The 17471-nt window shown below is 44.1% G+C and overlaps 1 protein-coding gene across 15 annotated transcripts in view; it reads right to left on the reverse strand.

The window, feature by feature from the left end:
- Window positions 1–17471, reverse strand: part of SIPA1L1 (signal induced proliferation associated 1 like 1) — a 385127-nt gene that overhangs the window by 26528 nt on the left and 341128 nt on the right. For 13 of the 15 annotated variants that reach the window (XM_070377614.1, XM_070377620.1, XM_070377612.1 and 10 more), the window contains 3 exons: window positions 15817–15879; window positions 15256–15374; window positions 11236–11678 (listed from right to left, as the gene is read on the reverse strand). In XM_070377614.1, coding sequence (XP_070233715.1) covers window positions 11236–11678; window positions 15256–15374; window positions 15817–15879 — 625 coding nt within the window. The remainder of the gene's footprint in view (window positions 1–11235; window positions 11679–15255; window positions 15375–15816; window positions 15880–17471) is intronic. The other 2 variants (XM_070377627.1, XM_070377626.1) reach the window with 1 other exon arrangement.

Below are 17471 nucleotides of genomic sequence, written 5' to 3' on the forward strand. Positions count from 1 at the left end.
CTTTTACACTATAGGGTATTACAAGATATTGACTAGAGTTCCCTGTCTATATAGAATGTCCTTGTTTATCTAGCTTATATATAGTAGTGAATTAATCCCAAACTCCTAACTTATCCCTCCCCATCCTTTCCCCTTTGGTAACTATAATATTATTTTCTTGTCTGTGAGTCTCTTTCTGTTTTATAAGTAAGTTCACTAGTAGTATTTTTAAAGATTGCACATATAAGTGATGTCATATAATATCTGTCTTTCTCTGTCAGACTGACTTCACTTAGTACGATCATGGGTCCATCCATGTTGCTGCAAATGGCATCATTTCATTTTCTTTTTATGGCTGAGTAACATCCAATTGTGTAATATACCACATCTTTATGCATGCCTCTGTCAGTGGACATTTAGGTTGCCTCACGTCTTGGCTGGTGTAAACAGTGCTACCATGAACTAGTGTGCACAGGACATGAATTTTGAAACAAAAGAGAGGACACACACATGCAAGATTCGTCTCATAAAGAGAGGAGAAGAGGCAACAGGGTGTCGGAGAATCTGAGTCTGAATCTGTCCAAACTTCTCATCTTGACCAGCTGCTCAAAGGAAACCATGAACAAACGTGCTGCAACCTGACTATTCACATTCCCAGCTGCGGTCAAACTTGACAGGAGACAATGCTAGATGACTCGTTTCCAAAGGGGCGCTAGTTACGGTGGCTGCCACTCTGCAGAGGAGGAGCGACATCTGCTTGTTGATCTTGGGAAGGGATGATCCCCACAGGACAGGGTACCCTGCAGATTAGGAGTCAACGCCCCAACTGGTGAAGCTAAGACGGCCTGGGAAACAGTTCTGCGATTTCTGGGTCATGAACGAGGCCACCACCTCCTACAGGAAACATCTGCCCCCCACTCTGTACCACTGAGAGCTGCCGAAGAAAACACCTGCAGTCCCCACTATCCACGCATGACAGACAGGGGTGGATTTCATAGAGCCTTGGAAGGTATTTTCAGGAGGGGAAGAGCGGCAATTAGTCACTTGTCAAGCGGCTGTGGCAAGATCTGCCCAAAGGCTGGAAGCTGATCAGGTTTCCTGTGATTACTTGCACAGATAACAAACAATCTTTTGGGTGACAGATAATGTGGAGGATAATGATTAGGGAGGACTCCCCTCACTGGGTGCAGCACTAGCCAATTCTGTCTGATACTGGCTCTGCACTTTAGGAGGGCTCTGAAGACACTAATTATAAAGGACTGAGGGGAAAAGAAGTGCAGCAGGAATGATGAAGCTGGCAAAGGGGATATCCAAGTGACTGCTGTAAAGAAAACTGTTCACGTATAGGAGGGAGATAGTGAATAAGGCAGAGACGGCAATGGCACCCCACTCCAGTACTCTTGCCTGGAAAATCCCATGGCGGAGGAGCCTGGTAGGCTGCAGTCCATGGGGTCGCTAAGAGTCGGACACGACTGAGCGACTTCACTTTCACTTTTCACTTTCATCCATTGGAGAAGGAAATGGCAACTCACTCCAGTGTTCTTGCCTGGAGAATCCCAGGGACGGGGGAGCTTGGTGGGCCGCCGTCTATGGAGTCGCACACAGTCGGACACAACTGAAGTGACTTAGCAGCAGCAGTGAATAAGGGCAAGAACACATGGACACATAAGGCATTGGGAAATGACTGGTTAGGCCTGCCCGGCAGAAGAGACCTCAGGGGTCATGGTGGACCTCAAGCTGAATAAGTCTACAATGCTGAGCTAGTTAATAGGGAGCTGCTCAGTCACGTCAGTCATGTCCAACTCTGTGCAACCCCATAGACGGCAGCCCACCAGGCTCCCCCGTCCCTGGGATTCTCCAGGCATGAACACTGAAGTGGGTTGCCATTTCCTTCTCCAATGCATGAAAGTGAAAAGTGAAAGTGAAGTCGCTCAGTCGTAGTCTGACTCTTAGCGACCCCATGGACTGCAGCCCACCAGGCTCCTCCGTCCATGGGATTTTCCAGGCAAGAGTACTGGAGTGGGGTGCCATCGCCTTCTCTGAATAGGGAGCTAATAAAATGTAACTATGAATATTATTATTTTATTAGGCATAGCTGAGAAAAGTGTCATGTCCAGAATTGGCATCTAAAAAGGATAAAGAAAAAGCAGGAAACTCGAGGAGCAAAGTTTCTTGGGAGATACATGTTTACTGAAGGAAAAGTAGCAAGATAAGTACACTCAGTGATAGAAAGCTCTTTAAGAAGGAAATGGCAGAAAACCTTTTGTCTTAAAAGTACATCTACAGTTTGCAATACCTTTGATAACCTTTTTCTTTTTTTTAAACCCTCAACAAACACAGAAACAGCCATTTAGTAAGGGGCTGCTGCTGCTGCTAAGTCGCTTCAGTTGTGTCCAACTCTGTGTGATCTCAGAGACGCCAGCCCACCAGGCTTCCCCGTCCCTGGGATTCTCCAGGCAAGAACACTGGAGTGGGTTGCCATTTCCTTCTCCAATGTATGAAAGTGAAAACTGAAAGTGAAGTCACTCAGTCGTGTCCAACTCCTAGCGACGCCATGGACTGCAGCCCACCAGGCTCCTCCGTCCATGGGATGGACTAGATATTAATTAGTTACAGATAGGTGGCAGTAGTGGTAAAGAGTCTGCCTGCCAGTTCAGGAGATCCAAGAGATATGGGCTCAATCCCTGGGTTGGGAAGATTCCCTGGAGAAGGGAATGGAAACCCACTCCAGTATTCTTGCCTATAAAATCCTGAACAGAGGAGCCTGGCAGGCTGCTGTCCATGGAAGTCATGAAGAGTCAAACATGACTGAGCAAATGAGCATACACATCTAAGGAACAAGCTTGGTGAAACAGGACTGCCAAAGGCCCTGTGGCTGGTCAATGACAGAACTGAGCCTTGAACCTGAATCTCAGGATCCAAATCTATTTCCCCTACATTTCTCTTTGGACTTGCCTGGAGGTGAAGGGCTATTACCAGATATATGGTGTTACATTATTTTCAAACTGTCTCTTATTGGCACAGATATGTTTCATAATCTAAGATTTGAAAAATCTTCATCTTTAGAAAAGACAGCTCAGAAAAACCTGCAGCCAGAGGAATTTCAGATAGGCAGATATAGGACAAAATTTTGACGAGTGAGGGGACTGACAAATTACTCTGAAAGATTATGGAATTTCTCTCCTTGCTAAGAATGACCTCTGCATCAAGAAATCTGATATCTGGGGCTTGATGAGAGCTCTCATTTTCTCAATGTTGAAATTTCAGCCACAGTAGTTCTGATTTTCACAGTCTTTGAGGTAAGCCAAATATTACCAATGTTCTGGCTAAAATAATCACCCACTCTCATAAGCTTTCATAAGAAATGGAAATGGGGCAAGACAGGCCAGATCACCTGGAGTTCTGATGTGTCAAAGCAAAATAAAATAGAACCCTGATGTTCACAGTGTGTGGGACCGTAAAGCAACAATTATCAAAGAAAACGATTCATAAACATGATAAGTAGAGCCAACTACCTGTTGGAGAGGAGTCCTGGGGAATTTTACAGACTTCATGTTAAAGTCTAAGTCCGTTAAACTTAGAAAAATAATTCAGTCTGACTCTAAGAAAAAAATGTAGGAGACATTAAATGTTAGTAATTTAAAAAGATTCCAGGCAGAAGAGATTTAAGAGGGAAACATTACAGATAAAGACAACAGAATAATCTCTAAACAAAGAAGGAAGGCCCATTTTTCACCCAGGGTTTCAAAGAAGGCAGAGAACAAAATTTAAACTCGTAAGCTCGAACACATTACACACAGGCACTCATACATAGATTGTTACTATGCTAGGGTAATCTGAGGCATTTCTTAATCTTCCATGTAAACTGAATATAAAAAGTCCTTCTTTACCTTACTCTCAAGAAACATACACCCTTTCTGGCATAAATAGTTAACTTATTAGGTCAACCAGAAGAAAAGACCCATTCATGAAATTAAACTGTACTAACATCTGTGGGCAGCCATTTTTCCTGGCCTTTAATCACTGGCTCTAGGGAAGGTAAGACACCAACTTATATCCAGATTTTGAATGATATTTGTAGATAAGCTGTTATAAAGGATCCCCATGTTATATTCTGCAGGATAAAAAATCTTATGTAGAAGTGACTTTACTGAAGAACTCATGCCATACAAGGACTTTATGGTCACTCTTAAATACGTACTTACATATAAAAGCACTGAAGCTCTGGGCAGATACTGACACATCTATACGATAAGCTTTGGAACATGGTAATCGTTTTCCAGAGGAGTCAGGAGTTTAGGATTTGTCGTATTTTCAAACTGGTTTATTTGTAAGGACCTTGAGACATCAGGAAAAAGTGGGAAGACTAAGGAAGAAATTAATCCTATTTGCTCATCAAAATGTACTGAGCATCCATAATGCTGGCACACTGGGCATCTGTCTTTTATGCTCATAGGATAGTGCGGCACATACTATGCAAAGGTGCTTAGCATGAACACACTGGGTAAGAAATCCTCTTACAGGAGGGCAGTAAAAATGTGTATGTGAGATGGCCAAGAGGTACTTGAAAAGATGCTCCACGTCATTCACTTTTCCTTCCTTATTCATGCTCGATCATGTCCAACTCTTTGCAATCCCACAGACTGTAACTCGCCAGGCTCCTCTTTCTATGGAATTTTCCAGGCAAGCATACTGGAATGGGTTGTCATTTCCTCCTCCAAGGGATCTTTCCTACTCAGGGACGGAACCTGAAACTTTTGCATTCGCAGGTGATTCTTTACCAACTGAGCCACATACGAAGCCCAATTAATCGTTAAAGAAATGCAAATCAAAATGGTCAGAATGGCCATCGTCAAAAACTTACAAACAATAAATGCTGGAAAGCGTGTGGAGAAAAGGGAACTCTCCTGCACTTTGGCGGGAATGTAAATTGATACAGCCATTTTAGAGAACAGGATGGAGTTCCTTAAAAAATTAAAAACAGAACTTAAAAACATAACCCAGCAATCGCACTACTGGCATTTGCCCTGAGAAAATCATAATTCAAAAGACACATATCCCCCAACGTTCACTCTAGCACTATTTACAACAGCCAGGACATGGAAACAACCTGTGTCTACTGACAGATGAATGAATAAGTAAGATGCGGACTTTTCTTCTTGGGCTCCAAAATCACTGCAGATGGTGACTGCAGCCAGGAAATTAAAAGACCCTTGCTCTTTGGAAGAAAAGCTATGATCAACCTAGACAGCATATTAAAAAGCAGAGATATTACTTTGCCGACAAAGGTCTATCTAGTCAAAGTTATGGTTTTTCTAGCAGTCATGTATGGATGTGGGAGTTGGACCATAAAGAAAGATGAGTGCTGAAGAATTGGTGCTTTTGAACTGTGGTGTTGGAGGTTCTTGAGAGTCCTGAATATGCATTGGAAGGACCGATGCTGAAGCTGAAGCTCCAATACTTTGGCCACCTGATGAGAAGAGCTGACTTGTTTGAAAAGACCCTGATGCTGGGAAAGACTGAAGGCAGGAGAAGGGGATAACAGAGGATGAGATGGTTGGATGGCATCACCAACTTGATAGACATGAGTTTGAGTAAACTCTGGGAGTTGGTGATTGACAGGGAGACCTGGCATGCTGCAGTCCATGGGGTCACAAAGAGTTGGACATGACTGAGTGACTGAACGAAACATCTTATACAATGGAATATTACTCAGCTGTAAAAAGGAGCGAAATGAAATTGGGTCATTTGTAGAGATGTGGATGGACCTAGAGTTGGTCATGCAGAGTGAAGTAACCCAGAAAGAGTAAAACAATGTATTGTATATTAATATGTGCATGTGGAATCAAGAAAAATGGAAGATGACTAGCTCCAGGGCAGGAACAGAGACACGGAAGTAGGTAATGTATGCGTGGACACAGCAGGGAAGGAGAGAGTGGGATGAACTGGCAGATGAGGTTGACATGTATACATTGTGCTATGCTCAGTCAAATCTGACTCTCTGTGATCCCAAGGGCTGTAGCCCTCCAAGAAACTCTGTCAACGGGATTTCCAGGCAAGAATACTGGAGTGAGTTGCCATCCCCTTTCTCCAGGGGATCTTCCTGACCCAGGGATCGAATCTGTGTCTCCTGCATTGAAGGGCAGATTCTTTACCCCTGAGCCACCTGGGAAGCCCATATATATACCGCCATGTGTAGAACAGATAGCAGGTGGAAGCTGTGGTATAGCACAGGGAGCTCAGTTCTCTGTGATGACCTAAGTGGGTGGGAATGGGCGTGTGGGAGGGAGGTCTAAGAGGCAGGGGAATATATGTATACAAAGAGCTGATTCATTCTGTTGTACAGGAGAAACTAACAAAACATTGTAAAGCAATTATACCCCAATTAAAAAAAACAAACAAACTTTGAATTTGTAGTTAATAAAGCTTCCGGTCCCTCTCCCCAAATGTATATGTGATCACATGTTGTTTTTCAGTCACACAGTCGTGTCCGACTCTGGGAACCCATGGACTGCAGCACACCAGGCTTCCCTGTCCCTCACCATCTCCCCGAAGTTTGCCCAGGTTCGTGTCCCTTGCATCGATGATGCCATCCAGCCATCTCTTCCTTTGACGATCTCTTCTCCTACACTCAATCTTTCCCAGCACCAAGGACTTTTCCAATGAGTCAGCTGTTCGCATCAGATGACCAAAGTACCGGAGCTTCAGCTTCAGCATCAGTTCTTCCAACAAGTATTCAGGGTTGATTTCCCTTAAGACTGACAGGTTTGATCTCCCCACTGTCCAAGGGACTTTCAGGAATCTTCCCCAGCAACACAATTCAAAGGCATCGATTCTTTGGTGCTCTGCTTTCTTTACAGACCAGCTCTCATAATCATATGTGACCACTGGGAAGACCACAGCCTTGACTATATGGACCTTTGTTGGCAGAATAATGTCTGCTTTTCCATATACTGACTATGTTTGTCATCGTTTTCCTGCCAAGAGGCAACTGTCCTCTGATCTCATGGTTTCAGCCACCGTCCGCAGTGATTTTGGATCCCAAGAAGAGGAAATCTGTCACTACTTCCACCTTTTCCCCTTCTATTCGAAATGCAGTAATGGGGCTGGATGCCATGATCTTAGTTTTTTAATATTTAGTCTTAACCCGGCTCTTTCATTCCTCCTTCACCCTCATCAAGAGACTCTGTAGCGCCTCTTCGCTTTCTCTCATTAGAGTGGTATCATCTGCATATCTGAGATTGTTGATGTTTCTCCCACCTATCTTGATTCCAGCTTGTAACTCACCCAGCCCGGCATTTCTCATGATGTGCTCCGCATACAGGTTAAACAAACAGGGTGACCGCAGACAGCCTCCTTTCTCAATCTTGAACCAATCAGTTGTTCCATACAGGGTTCTAACTGTTGCTTCTTGACCTGCATACAGTTTCTCAGGAGACAGGTAAGAGGGACTGGTATTCCCACCTCTTTAAGAGCTTTCCACAGTTTGTTATGATCCACACAGTCAAAGGCTTTAGTGTAGTCGATGAAACAGCGGCAGATGCTTTTCTGGAATTCCCTTGCTTTCTGTGTGATTCAGCAAATGTTGGCAATTTGATCTCTGATTCCTGTCTTTTCTAAACCCAGCTTGGACGATTGGACATCTGGAAGTTCTTGGCTCGCATAATGCTGAAGCCTAACATGCAAGATGCTAAGCATGACCTTACTAGTATTCCTGTGGCCACTGCTGGGTCTTCCAGATTTGCTGACATAGTGCGTGCAACACCTTGATGGCATCATCCTTTAGGGTTCTGAACAGCTCTACTGGAATTCTATTGCATCTGCTAGCTTTATTAACCAGAGAAGGCAATGGCACCCCACTCTAGTACTCTTGCCTGGAAAATCCCATGGATGGAGGAGCATGGAAGGCTGCAGTCCATGGGGTCACTGAGGGTTGGACACGACTGAGTGACTTCACTTTCACTTTTCACTTTCACGCATTGGAGAAGGAAATGGCAACCCACTCCAGTGTTCTTGCCTGGAGAATCCCAGGGACGGGGGAGCCTGGTGGGCTGCCATCTATGGGGTTGCACAGAGTCGAACATGACTGAAGCGACTTAGCAGCAGCAGCAGTTTTATTAACAGCAGTGCTTCCTAAGGCCCACTGACTTCACACCCCAGAATGTCTGGCTCTGGGTGACACACCACCCACCCCATGTGATCACATAAGTGGATACTAATTGGCGTGAGGGCTCTGAGGGGGTCTGTGGGAAGCAGGACAGCTGGTAATAAGGGGTGGGGAACAGAAGTCTGGACACTCAAAACAGGTCAGGTCAGGATGCTACAAATGAGATGCGTGTGCAAGTCCAAGGTGGGGTTTTTAACTTATTATTATTATTTTTTTTGCCACACTGTGGAGCATTTGGGATATTAGTTCCCCAACCAGGGATGGAATCCCCCTACAGTGGAAGCACAGAGTCTTAACCACTGGACTGCCAGGGAATTCCCCTTTAGCTTTATAATACGTGGTCATGAACTTAGTTCTGCCTTCAGCAGTGGCCGGTGGTCAGCAGGATGAGAGTTCTGTAAACTAAGGAAGTCTTCGGTCACCACACAAATAGACACTGCCTACTTCCAAGACCAGAACTCTAAGACAAAGTGAACCCAGCTGATAAGAGTATACTAAAATTGAAACTATCTTCACCTTTCCTATGATCACCACGGATCATTTTTCTGAGTGGTTTAAGACCTGTAAGTGAAACACCCATTACAAAAACAAATTTCGTTTTAAAAGAGCTCTCCCTAAATTTCCAAGCTTCAAGCTTCATAGACAATGTGTATTCTAGCAGTAACACTTAAGAGCAATTAATAGACTTTTTAATTGTAGAAAGCTTTCAATGTGTACAGCTCCTCTCAGTGACACCCAGATAGAATAACCCTCTGTAATTACCAACCTACATTATAAGCAGTTCTCATGGGAGGGCCACACAAAACCTGCACAGCCATCAACAGGCAGACTGGAGGACAGAGGCAGCAGGAACACAGCCCAGCAGAAATGTGCAGTGGAGCTTAATCACCGTAATTTAGATTTTGTCACCAAGCCCCAGGTACAAGCTCTTTTATGCACTGTCAAGAGATCTCCACATTAATTGCTGTTCCTGTCTTCCGAGGACGCAAACACCCTAATTTGCAGTGATTTTAGTTTCTCGAGCAATGTGCATTTGGTGGCTGAGTCCCCCCTTTCCTCCAGAAAAGGAAGTCTGCTAAAGCTCTGATTATCCAGCTCCCTCTGCCAAGATCAACAAACTGGAGTCACAAAGCATCCGTATTTACCAGAGTTGCAAATGAATGTGACTCAACCTACCAGTGGGTGGGAAGCCCTGCCATCCTCCCTGAAAGGCCACATTCTTCCCAAGCAACCTTGACTTTCAACAGAAGAGTTATTTCTAAATGATGATTTCAATGATTTCTGCATGGTCAGTTGGAAGCAGAAAATGTGGCTAATCCTTTAAGACCTTCAGGCAGCCGAGTCAGCACATTCAGACAATGCTAACCCAGGTGCCGACTTTTCAGAGGGTGCTTCGTACCTCCCCTCGGATTTGGTAGATCTGTTAGATTGGACAGCCCACGTTCTATGCTTTGGCTTCAGAGGCCCAGCACTTTTGAACTTTATTCCAGAGCAATGCCATTCTAGACAAGACCTGTGACTTTCTCCTGCCATCCAATTAGATCAGAGATACATTCCCCAGATGGAGTACTACTTCAAAAAAGACATTCTCTTTTCAGAATGAAGAACTGAAAACCAAATCTAGGAGTCAAGGTAAACCTGAAAACCACAGAGGAACTACTGTGAACTGAAAAATGTTCTGAGTCAGTGCACAGGCTGTACTTAATGAGGCAGTGGGTGTGCTAGAAACAGCAAGCCAGTCACATAACTGAGTCAAGTGATTCTACATCTACATTATATTATCATGGTATTTGATGCCTGGCTTTCTGTTTTCCAAACACTTCCTTAATCCATCTGCACCAAACATTCTATTTTCTGAATTATGGACTGGAAATTGGATACATGTTACCCAAGAATACTGAGATGACTTTCCCAATTGCTTTTCTGCTTAGGGGGCCGTGCAGTTTCCAGGCCTGTCACCATCTCTTTTTATTACTGCAACACGGTGATGGTAAACAGAGATAAAACTCAGGAAATGCTTCATACCATCAATGTTTTAAAAGATGGGAAGTGTGTGCCTCTTATCAGTAACAATACAGACAACGGGAGAAGTTGACTATTTAACTGATCAAGTGAAACAAATCCAAATTAAGTCAAGTATGTCCTCTCTCGTGAAGATTACCTGGGGTTTACTGACAGATTATGTGCCTGGATTCCCACTGGAAAAGCAAAACTAAACTCAACTTCTCTGATGCTTTTCTTTAGGGCGTAAGAGTAAAAGAGGACTGGAAGACGCCAAGGTTAGATGCTATCACACAAGCTGATCAATGACTGACAACAAAAGAAGGCAAAAGGAGAAACCACCATGAGATTAACAGGCCCCCAAAGATAGTGACGAGTGTTTCCTCCCTAAAAGGACGAATAGCTTGTCATATTCTGGACTGTAGGCTCAAACACCAAAGAGGAAATGAAAAACAGTATTTATCCTGCCTATCAGCGTGATCACCGAGGATACAGGGGAATGTGCACGCTTCTATTCTGAAAGGTAGATGGGCTGTGTCTAATTTTAGCCATGCTTTCCTGTTGGACACCCCTTGCCCTCAACACATCACTGTCAGGAGCCAATTACTGAAAACAGATTGCTGTGCAAACACTGGATAAGCGACGTCCTCTGATAGAGAGTGTTAAGGATGCGTCCAGCATCAAACATGATATGCCCTGTTAGTCTTGGAAAAGACCCCTTCCTTTCAAAAATATGGTCCAGATTTTCTTACTTCTTCAATAGACTGTCTCATTCTACATTCTCTATCACTAGCAGGAAGCCACAGGACAAAATTCTCCTCTCATTCTGGTATGCAGTTAGGCACATTTTTATAAAATCAAATACAGCTACAAAAAAACAGATGTGCAAACCTTTCTCACAGTTTAAAATAATGTACTAGGATGGTAGAAATAAAGGATTTGGATGGTAAATAAATATATAAAAATTAACCACCATTGTGCAAAAGGCGGCCCCCCTGCTCCTTTTAAAAAAATATACTCTTGATGGAAGGAAAGTGAGAAGAGGCCAGAAACTGGATGCAGGAGGCGGGAGCGGGAGGGGCAGTTACCTGGTGTGGGAAGCAGCATCATTGATACTGAACGTGGGGTTCTCCCTGGTCAGAGGGCTCGAGCCGGCCTGGCTCTTGGTGTGGATGTCCAAGCTCAGGGAGGACTCGGTTTTCCGGTCCAGGCCGTGGCTCTCTGCCTCTAAAGTCCGATCTGCCATGGAGATGACTTCGCTGGAACTGTGCCACAGCGGGGCCACTTTCTCCTTGCCCGGCCCCGAGCGCGGCGACGAGGTGGCCGCCCCCAGGGAGGCCGTGCTGCCGTGGCTGGGGCCGTACGAGGTGGTGTCGATGCCGCTGTCCGCGGAGGTGCCCTGCAGGTAGTTGTAGCTGTTGAGCTCGGCCTCGGTGCGGTCCCCGTCGTACCACTTCTCGTCGCTGTGGGCGCTCGACGCGTTGCTGGACAGGGTGTTGCTGCTGGAGTGGCTCGAGTAGTGGCTGTCGGACTGCAAGGAAAGCAGGGTTCCTTAACGACAGGCTGGGCTTCTTGAAGAGCAGGAAACAAATACCGGGGGAATGACTCTGAAATGTGTCTTCCTAGGGGGTTCGAGACACAAAAACGCCTCTATGATGACTAAAAGCAAGGCGGGGGTACCTGGAAAAACCTATTCAGAAGATTTCACGGCAGGACGTGCTGGAAACTTTGCTGTTTTAGAATCCACTTTTCATTATTTAGTTTGCTTAGCTTATGCTGAAGCAACTATAGCATCGAAGGAGTCTTAATCAGGGGGGAAAAAAACATCCCTAAACTGACACTGGATGTGTGCTTAGTCGCTCAGTCATATCCGACTCTTTGTGACCCTGTGGACTGCAGCCTGCCAGCCTCCTCTGCCCATGGGATTCTCCAGGCAAGAACACTGGAGTGGGTTCCCACTTCTCCAGGGGATCTTCCTGACCCAGGGATCGAATGGGTCTCCTGCACTGCAGGTGGAACTTTACCATCTGTGTGACCAGCAAAGTCAAAACTGTCATTAGAGTCTTCTAATATCTCAGTCTTAAAATAGAAAGTGATACTTCCAAGGGGCTTTTAACTAGAAAGACCGTATTGATCAGAGTAAACAGAAGGCAGAACGTAAGACTTTTTCTTAGAAAGAAAAGATATCTTTTCTTTCTTCATATAGCATCTATTTAGGAGACAGCTTTTCTAAGGAATGCTAAGAGGTAAAATTTATACAGATGTGTTGAGAAACTATATATCCACATACAAGAAAGAATGAAGTTGGGTTTTTACCACATAGAAAAATAAACTCAAAAAGGTCAAAGACCTAAGTGTCAGGGCTAAAACTACAGAACTCTTAGAAGAAAATATAGGTATACATCTCCATGGATTATGTATACAAATTAGGTATACAAACGATTGGAGTATGCAATGGTTTCTTAAATAGGACACAAAAAGTAAAAAAAAAAAACAAAAAAAAACAGAAGAGAAAATAAACTGGGCTTCATCAAAATTAAAAACTTCCGTGCTTCAAATAACCCAATAAAAAATGGGCAAGGGATTTGAATAGTCATTCATCCAAAGAAGATATACAAATGGTCAACAAGCATATGAAAAGATGCTCAGTATCATTAGTCATTAGGGAAATGCAAATCAAAGCCACAGTGAAGTAACACTTCATACACACTAGAATAAAGGCAGACAATAAGGATGGTGGGCATTGTTGGTAGGATGTAAAACGGGGCAGCTCTGTGGGAAAACAGCTGCAATTATATACTCAAGGGAAATGAAAACCTACGTCAACAAGAAAAACTTGCACATGAATTTTAAAGAGCATTATTTTTAATAGCCAAAAAAGTAGACATCGCTCACATGTCTATCAATGGATGAAAAAATGTTGTTATATCCATACAACGGCCTATTATTCAGTCATAAAAAGATGCGAAGTACTAACACATGCTCCAACAGATGAACCTTGAAAACATGCTGAGTGAAAGAAGCCAGACACAGAAGGCAACACACTATATGATTCCATTCATATGAAATGTCAACATGTGGACATTCTGTGGCACATCCGCAGGCACAGAAAGTAAGTTCGTGGTTGTCAATGGCTTGGAGGGGATGGAAGAGTTAGGCTTTCTTTTTAGGGTGATGAAAATGTTCTGGAGTTAAATCATGGTACTGGTTGCACAACTCTGTGACTATACCAAACACCATGAAATAATACACTTTAAATGTGTGAATGTTTTGATATGTGAATAATGTGAATCATATCTCAATTTAAAAAAATGTGGGCAGAATGCTTGTTGGATAGTGGCTTGGTTGCTCAGAAAGATTTTACCATTTATCAAAGAAATATGATTTCAAAGGATATCTGAGTAAAACAGTATTTAAATTAGAGGGCTGAAAGTTCAGATACTTGGTGGAGATTGAGAGAAAAGAAGAGGAAAGACGTGTGTGTGTCTTGACTGGCTACGGAAAGGGGGCTGGAGGAGGACAAATCTCAAAGTGAAAGATCTCCCCTTGCAAAAGGATTTCCCAGTTACTTCACTGGTGCTACTCTAGTTTCTCTCAATAACTACTTGCATTACAAGGCCATCATTTAATTTGCCCAGTTGCTACAGGGCAGAACCCCTGGAGCACCTGGACCTGGGCTATAGAATTTGCTAACCCCAGGCCATGTATGGCGACTGGGCACTGAAAAATGTGGCCAGTCCACAATCAGATGTGTTGAGAGTGTAGAGTATGTGACAGATTTATATGTAGATATAACTTAAACCACATTTGGAATTTTAAGTGCTCTAGCCAAATTTTAGAAAAAGAAACAGGTGAAATTAACTTTGAGAATATTTTTTATCTAACCAGATCTAGCCAAAATAGTATTTGACCATGTAATCAATATAAAAAGTGTTAATGAAGGAGGGGAAATTGACAGATGGACCAGTGTATCTCGCATTTACAAATGGAACTGTGACAGCATCACATTTCATCAGTAAATCTCTCTTCCACAGCCCAGTACAGGATGCTTGCTCATGAACCTGTGAAGTCTACACTTCAAAACTCATTTCAATTTAAAAAAAAATTGAGCCCCCTCATTAAATCAGTGATTATTAAATTCAGTTATGCCCTCATTCTATAAAATGACATAAATATAAACATACACATTCCAGTGAACAGACAGACCAAGGAAATCCACTGCATTTAAAGAGGGAGGAAATGAGAGTCTCTTATTCCCAATTCTACCTGTAACTGATGGGGGACTGTGTATAATTATGGTAAAGAGACAACAATCAGTGCAGCCCTGGAAGGAAAGAGAAGCGGTAGGGCAAGTTGTCAGGATGCTGTCTGTCTCCTTGATTGATGTTCCAACCATTCATATCTCATGCTGGCAACTGTGTAAGCAAATAAAATCTTAATCAAGTACATTTCTATTCCAGACACTAGGATTGTCTGTGATGGTATCACATGGCCTTCCATCCAAATCCGTGGAGGTAGCAGGTGCATCCTGACGAGGAATTTCAATTTAATCTCAAAACAAGCTTAAGACCAGGCTTCCCAGGTGGCTAAGGAGTAAAGAATCCGCCTGCATTGCAAGAGACTCCGGTTCAATTCCTGGGTTGGGAAGATGCTCTGGAGATGGAAATGGCAACCCTCTCTAGTATTCTTGCCTGGGAAATCCCCTGGACAGAGGAACTTGGCAGGCTACAGTCCATGGGATCATGAGGAGTCGGACACAACTTAGCAACTAAACAACAACAAAAAGCTTAAGGCCATTGCAGTAGACATTTCAGGGCTATGGCAGCCAGTGCCCACTTTCTATTAGGATGACTTCCCCTCTGACGCTGTGGAAGAATAAGAGAGCAGACCGGTACCATTTCCACTTTGCAAGAAAGGCACAGGGCTGGGAATCTACCATTTTTATTTGTTGTTGTTGTTCAGTCTCTCAGTTGTGTCCAACTCTGTGACTCATGGACTGCAGCACACCAGGCCTCTCTGTCCCTCACCACCTCCCAAAGTCTGCCCAAGTTCCTGTCCATTGCAGCAGTTTTTATTGCACCATTTTTATTACTTTATAGCTAACTTACGTGCCCTTGTTTGTTTGGAGACAAATGAACCACCGGATCCTGACGCATTAATCTCCCACTGGGGCTCTCTCGGAAAGCTGGCAGTACCTTGGATACCGCTGGGAGGTGGCAGGTCGGCTCTGGAACACAGCACAGGACATTACGGTGCAGGCACTAAACAGACGCGGGCACAGGCTGACAAATGAGGACGGCTTGCCCCCGCACCTCTCAGTTCACTGGCCAGCAAACTCGGAATTTCAGCGGGAAGCTTGTCGAGAGTTTGCACGATAGACAGCATGTCAAGAGCTAAGTGGCTGATGGGTGAAGCTTGCAGCTGGTGACAGTGTGTGACACCATACACATGAGCAGAGCCAAGTGCCACCAAACCAGAGGCCATGAACAATGCGGCAAAGTCAGGAGTCAATTTTCGGCTTGGGGAGGCAGGGAAGTCTCGAATATATGGATCAAATTTATGACATCCATTCATTGCAAAGTGTGGCTAACCTCCCTTGGTCTACGTTACCTAGACAGGCATGGATGCAATCGCGTGTTACTTACCATGACACTTTGGACATATGTTACCTGTATATTCATGCTGCTCGAGGACAAAAGAATTGAATTCCTGAGGTCCTCTATAACTGTAAGCTAAGCACAACAGAAAAGACACACAGCGACTAGTTTACTTAAAACAATTGCTTCCTGTTGGACTCCGCTGGCGTTCAGGATGGGGCTCTTCCAAAAGTGAAAGGTAAGCGACTTCGCCTCTTTAACACACCTAAGAGCTGATGGCAACAATCGTGCAACGCCATTCCTAATACGCACAGGACTGAGCAGTGTACTCTTTGACTCTCAACCGTGTCCAAAAGTGGAGAGGCAGGAAAAACAAACTGAGATGAGTGAGCCAATTCAACAAGCTAAGCTCTGGGTCTCCCCTGGGAATCAGCTTATCATCTGCGGATGGACAAAGACGGGGAGAGCCTGGCTAATGAGTAAGAATCTGCTTGACATTTTCAACCAGTGACCTGAAGGTCATTAGAGAATTGTGTTCTTACAAATTGAGTGTAGGAAGGTCAGTCCCTTGTCCACAAAATACAGTGTACTGAGGAATGAGAACATAACAATTATTTGTCCTGATTCCTCCCTAGCATGGTTTGTGTCAGCTAAGCCCCAGATTCCTTCTGAAGTGCCAGGCAGAAAGGGCTGGGTTATCCTTTTGGGATGATAGAATATCAAAAGTTATAAAAATTTATTTGAACACTTTCTTTGTAGCCTTAGATTCTGAATCGAGAAAGGTCTTTGTTTTAAAAAAAACAAAAGGCTTCTCTGGCAGGCTCTAGAAGTATCTTCTTTTTTTAAGAGAAAAGGTATAAGCTTACTAAGAGGATGAACCAATGTGTTAAAAAGATTCACCGGTATTCATTTCAGAACCTTATCTATGAAGTGTGAGAAGCCACCAAACTAAAGTGGATACAAGGGGAAAAAAAAGACGAGAGGAAGGTTTATGCGAAAGAATGACTATGGGCCTAGGACGAGCCTTCTAATTACCCTCTCCAGTCCCAAGACACTGTTTCGTTCCCTGTACGACTTCACATGAGTGGGAAGCGTGACCCTGAACAGTGCACAAAGGCCCGCTGGCAGCTTTGTTCAAAGCCTGCAACTAGGAGCCGAAAAAAGCTGCTAAAGTCATGCTGAAGGAGGGATCCTGTTCACATGTGTCGTTACCATTTCCACGGTATCAAAACATATGGGATTCGAAACGTTCTGTCAAGAGCGGAACAGTGGATCCGAATACGCTCAGGTTTTCGGTGGGGGGTGGGGAGTGGGACGAGAGTAGGGAATGACAGATGGCTTCAATAACAAGGCGCACGCCGCACTGAAGGGGTGGAACAAAGCCTATCTTCAGAACCTGAGGATTCTGCTTCTCTTCTTCAACTCCTGTCTTAATCGAATGCATCTCCACTCCCTTCCATGTTCGTGGGTTTTGAGAGTCCCAGCATGGACCCCACCTCTGCACTGAGGATGCCCTCCCCCGCCAGGTATGGGAACATGGGCGTAGTCACTAAAACAGAACCAAAGGACGTGTTTGCAGAGAGGATAAAACGATGAGGTCTTTGCAGTGCAATCTGTTTTCAGCCCTGAAATTGATTTCTTTTTATTCCACCTTGATAGGAAAGCTACTAGATAGAGGCAAAGGGGGGAAAACCTTTAACAGTCTGGATTCTAGTCCCTGATGTGTC

This window comes from Bos mutus, chromosome 10, assembly GCF_027580195.1.
Source record: "Bos mutus isolate GX-2022 chromosome 10, NWIPB_WYAK_1.1, whole genome shotgun sequence".
In the NCBI taxonomy this organism is placed as follows: domain Eukaryota; kingdom Metazoa; phylum Chordata; class Mammalia; order Artiodactyla; family Bovidae; genus Bos; species Bos mutus.